At 39.3% G+C, this 5,136-nt stretch overlaps 1 protein-coding gene across 2 annotated transcripts; it reads right to left on the bottom strand.

Annotated features, from left to right (window-relative positions):
* Positions 1-233: 233 nt before the first annotated feature.
* On the bottom strand, positions 234-4,902 carry LOC121791434 (dammarenediol II synthase-like). 2 transcript variants are annotated; one of them, XM_042189389.1, is made up of 12 exons: positions 4,850-4,902; positions 3,238-3,655; positions 3,063-3,152; positions 2,774-2,968; positions 2,618-2,702; positions 2,167-2,522; positions 1,561-2,016; positions 1,373-1,479; positions 1,119-1,262; positions 862-1,039; positions 623-787; positions 234-531 (listed from the first exon to the last, which is right to left on the bottom strand). In XM_042189389.1, exons 2-12 carry the CDS (start codon positions 3,637-3,639, stop codon positions 412-414), a joined length of 2,298 nt encoding a protein of 765 aa, XP_042045323.1. In that variant the 5' UTR covers positions 3,640-3,655; positions 4,850-4,902; the 3' UTR covers positions 234-411. The 2 variants fall into 2 exon arrangements, with proteins under 2 accessions (XP_042045323.1, XP_042045324.1); XM_042189390.1 differs by lacking the exon at positions 4,850-4,902 and adding an exon at positions 3,797-3,846.
* Between the last annotated feature and the right edge of the window lie 234 nt (positions 4,903-5,136).

Below are 5,136 nucleotides of genomic sequence, written 5' to 3' on the forward strand. Positions count from 1 at the left end.
GTGAATTGCTTCTTGTTATTGATTCATGCTAAACATAAGCGAGATTTGAGTTTTAATTTCATTTGTGTGTGAAATAAGTATGACATTAGTTTCTAGAACTTACTCATGGTCTGCTTAAGCCTACGGAATTGAATGTGAAAATTGAATATGATGTTTCATTAAGTTGCTATTATAAATATAAAAAAGAAGTAACATTCACTTATGCTAACAAAACTTGCCAAATTGATAACACATTGGAGAAAATGGAGCTTATTATTACATAACTTTACAGTAAAAAAAACAAACTCTTGGAAATCTAGCTTTATTATTGCAACTTTCTGCAAATATCTTTAACATCGCTGTATCAGATTTTTCAACAAACAAACATACACATATTATATTTATAACTATTTTTTGTAATCCGATGCACGTTTACAGGCATTGCGATGACCAGAGTCGTTTACGATACTCTCCCAACGCCCACAACGGGAATATATTCCTGTATTGCGCGTAATGCAACATGCAGTTCTTCATGTACACCCCTGTTATGTCCTGTCAATTTTTCCATTTTTTCAGCAATTTATTCAAATAGAACCATTTATAAGGCAAATTAAGATATAGTAGGCGTTTATGTTTTAAATACCTCTTGAGGGAAATCTCCATCATCCATTTGTGCATTGATCAACAGCTTTGCTGCTTTGTGCAGAGGTTTCGGATCTCTCTCTGCTTGTCCGGCATACATAAGACCGAGCATAGCCCACGACGTTTGAACCAAATTCGTGCGGTTGCCCTCCAATGGAATGTATTTCTGTTACAACATCATATTTGTAGTTACATAGTTTTGATCTTATAATGAGATTTTATTTATACTAATATCCATACCATGCTTGGGCAAGACTCAAGGCTTTCTCCCCATCCACCTTCCTCATTCTGTGTTGTCAAGTAGAAGTTCACAGCTTTTCGCACTGCTTCGCTCTTCTCATACGTCCTCCCGGCCGCAGCAAATCCTCCCAACACGAAGCACGTTCCGTACAAGAAGCAAATTCCCCAGTATCCATACCTGCAATACCATCATATATGATCATTGAAGTCTTGTTAAAAAATTTGAAGTGAAAGGATTGATTAAATTAGCTTCTTACCATGAGCCATCAGGCCATTGCCTTCCTTCCAGGAACTCCAATGCATGTGCAACAGAGGCCTCGATCTCCTTGGCGCGATGCCCCGGATACAAACGCTTGAACGAGATCAGCGCTTGGATTATACAAGCAGTGTTCTCCACATGCCTAAACCAACAGGACAACATAAAGATATAATAACTGACCCAGCAGTATATTTAGTCGAAACAGAATATTTAAAATAAATTAATGATATATTCGAGAATCGGGCAACTTACTCTGACTCAACCACGATGTCTGCAAAGAGCTCCGAAGGGTTCAAAACCTGCAGATACGGCTGCGGAACTGGCGGCTCCCATATCGCAAATCCGCCGCTTAAAGGACTCTGCACACAAAAACAAACACATTCACTTCAAAAATATCACATAAACACAGATAAATTTAAAATAGGGATTAATTTTGTTACCTGCAGATAAAGTAGCACATTTACACCATCATACACACGCTCAGCATCAGCCTTCTCTCCTGCGATCTCAGCCGGCATTTGCGACAACATAAGCAAACACTTGAGCGCTTCAGCGGTACAGTCGGAAACAACCCATCCCTGATCTTGATCTGAGAAAGTCCATGATCCTTTGGTGAAGTGACGATACATGGCCGCGAAATCCCCCTTGGGATTCTCCTTCACCTGAGACTCCTTTATGTAGAAATGCGCCTTCTTCAGAGAGTCCCCGTATTCCTCAACCATCCCGGTTGAGATAATCGCTTGAGTCGCGAGAACGCTGTCCCAAAGCTGGCTCCCGAAGCTCTGCATCTTCATCCCATCCTCCGCTAGCCACATGTAATCAGGCACTCTTGCTAAGTGGTGCTTGAATTCATCGCAGTCTGGATCGTGGGCAAACCAACACATCATCTGCAGACTCTGCATCATCCAACCAACACAAGATCATATCATCCCACATCAGAGAATGAAGAAAGTTGGAAGCAATATATAAATGTCGTCCAATCCTAATTAGTTTGTAGTCTTTTAAGAGTGACCCAGAAACAAATTTGTAATGTACATTGTACGTACTTTTTCGACACATCCAATGGTGATGTATCGGCTCTCCTCAGCACCGTAGCGCATGTATTTGATGGCCTTGTCCATTGCCTTCTTCCTGATCTTATTCAACGGCCAACGCCTCATCAACGGTTCGGTGCAGTAGTTGAGAGAGTCCCAGAGAAGATCTTGGATCCTAGAGTGAGGATAGTAAAGATCTTCCTCGCAGCAGTGGTGGCGCGCCTTGTTCCAGTCTATCTGATCGTAAGGCTTTATATGGATTTCGTTACGGATGGCTAAAACAGTGTCGGTTAAGGGTCCGTGAAACTGTCTAGCGTATAGATACGACATTGGCATGTAGGTTGTGCGACAATAACACCACATCTTTGCTGCATTATATTTGTTGCAACCATGTTAGTGTAATAGGAAAAGAAAGAGATGGATGTGTGTTATGTTATAGTTATAGTTATAGTTATAATTATACCGGGATGATAAGGGAAGACGGAAGGGAAGAGCCAGAACTCCGGGGGAAGTGGGTTGCAGCCGTCCCATTCGTACACTCCAAGAACCTGATACATACATTTTCATGATAAAACTCTACATTATAATGCGTTGAAAGAGTGAAGAAAAGAGAAATTACCGAAAGATAGGTCTTTCCCCACGAGGGAATTCCTGTAGCGCCTTCATGATCAAGGATCCATTTCCTTCCCCTAGCCATGGCGCCGTCGCCATCATCCGGTCCCTGGCCTAGTATCCTCAGCGCCACGTAGCTCAAAGCTGATCCGATCATAGTACTGTGCCCTTCTATGTAAAATCCCCAACCTCCATCCTCATTCTGCAACGCACAATACAATACAATTATCCACATATGTAACGTTAATATAATAATCATTTAAATCACGAAGTCTGGTCTAATTATGATTAGTCACCTGATGGTTGTAGATGTAGCGAATCAACTCCTTTATATGCGCCGGCGTCATCACTTTGGTCAGCGTCCCGCTTATGTACAACGATATTAGCTAATCACACAAAACGACCGCAGAAAAGATTAGTTACAGTTTTATTATAGTAAAAAAAATATTACTATAACTCCTCAAAAGTTACCAAAGGAGGAGTGAAGAAAAGCGGGCCGGCATTCTCGGCCGGCCAATGGCCGTCGCTGGCTTGAACAGCCCGGTTCACCCTCAGCGCTTTCTTGACCGCGGCCGTTGCAGCTTCATAACTAATCTCTTCATTCTCTCCGATCCTCACCGGCGGAATCCCAAGTAGATCGATTCCGCTCTCCCTCTTCAGCTGCAATCTCAGAAACAAATCTCCGCATGAATGGAAGCCTTTCTTTCTGTTCTCGCTCCATTCCTCGCGAGCCTTCTGGAAATCGACGAGCTGCGCCTCTCGCTCTTCTGGCGTTCCGGCGTTCTCGTCGTACTCCCATATTTGCCGCCCGACGAAGTTGTTTGTGCTGTAGAGATACGGCCCGCCGCCCTCCGCAATCTTCAGCCGCCACATTTTTTTTTTGTTTCTACTGAAATTTTTTTTCCGACAACAAAAAAAAAAGTTTAGCTTCGAGTAGTACTAGGTTTTGATATGCATGACACACAGTTAAACTGAATTTCATGCCACTAATCAAAATAATTAGCAGAATTTAGCAAGCATGAATACTTACAAGTTACAAGAAATGAATGTAAGATTGTGTGTGTTTGTTAAGTGAGTGGGGAAGTGGAGGTTTGGACTGATGCTATTTAAAGAACTAGGCAATTAAATGATTGATTAATTATTAATTAATAAAGTTAATTGTAAATATGAAAACTATCTTGAAGAATATAGGAAGTCGTGCCAACGATAATTTTTATGACAAAGTAAAACTTGGTTGGCTATTGAATTTAAATAAAAAAGTCTCAAACACCACTATGTTATTTTAAATTATTAAATAAAGATTCGATCTCCTAAATCAATCTTCTCAACCATAGACCCAATTAAAATTGAGGTATTGCCAGCTGACTTGATTGTGAGACGAATATTCATTGGGATTTTATTGAACATTTTTACTCTTTTTGTCGCTTTTGCCATTTCTCTTATTAAGAAACAAAATTTGCATCTCAAGATATAGGGCCGGATACAATTAAAATCTATAATAAATATTCTTATTTATATTTTTTCATAGTGATTTAATATTTTGACAGCATAGATTATAATCCTTAGGATAATAAAAAATATTTTTAAATCAAGGATTACAACTACACTTGAGTAGCAACATAACTGTAAACTGTTGACTTAATCTCATGATTAAACAAACAAAATTAGAAAATTCTTTCAAATAATTTGATTGAAGGAGGCCCATTGTGTTAAATACTACCGAACTCAATTTATAGCGCCTCACAAGATTCTAATCCTTCAAATCAACAATAAATTTAGATAAAGCAAAAATTTCTAATTAAAGATCACTTCGCGCATAAACATAACAACATAGAAGTGGATACTGCATGATGCGTATATGTCATTGAGTACAACATATTGCGCCATTGAGTATGATAAGTAGCGTGAAATTGAGTGCGGACGATTTGCCATGAGGAAACACAATAGAGAGTGTATTTCATCGTTTTAAATTGATACACACTGTACTGAACTAGCTTTAGCGCGCCGTTTCAGCACAGTTATGCTTTTCCGTACAACAAAGGATCGGCTCGCAAAAGGAAGGTGCATAAGATAGCATACATACCTAAATGTTGGCGGACGTTAAAGAGTGTGAGCAGTATTTTTGAGAGAGCAAAAATTAGAAGTGAAGTATAATTAGATTCTACATAAACTACTTATATACACAAAGTGTTGATGGAGAAATCTAATCAACAAGAGGGCCAAAAAGTCTTATCTTGACAATACTTATTGTCGATGTCAATGTTGGGTGCTAAATATTAATATAAATATTATATGACCATACCCTGTTTTTGTAAATTTCTTTATGTACACACTCTTTTCATGAAGGTCACAATAGTATAAACTGTGTAG

This window comes from Salvia splendens, unplaced genomic scaffold (genome assembly GCF_004379255.2).
Source record: "Salvia splendens isolate huo1 unplaced genomic scaffold, SspV2 ctg810, whole genome shotgun sequence".
In the NCBI taxonomy this organism is placed as follows: domain Eukaryota; kingdom Viridiplantae; phylum Streptophyta; class Magnoliopsida; order Lamiales; family Lamiaceae; genus Salvia; species Salvia splendens.

What these genes read in the sequence shown, in the direction of transcription:
- LOC121791434 (XM_042189389.1), bottom strand. Translation starts at nt 3,639, where the DNA reads ATGTGGCGGCTGAAGATTGCGGAGGGCGGCGGGCCGTATCTCTACAGC. An exon ending in ATGTGCTACTTTATCTGCAG is followed by an intron (nt 1,480 to 1,560) that starts GTAACAAAATTA and finishes TTTTGTGTGCAG; the next exon opens with AGTCCTTTAAGCGGCGGATT. An exon ending in GACATCGTGGTTGAGTCAGA is followed by an intron (nt 1,263 to 1,372) that starts GTAAGTTGCCCG and finishes CTGTTGGTTTAG; the next exon opens with GCATGTGGAGAACACTGCTT.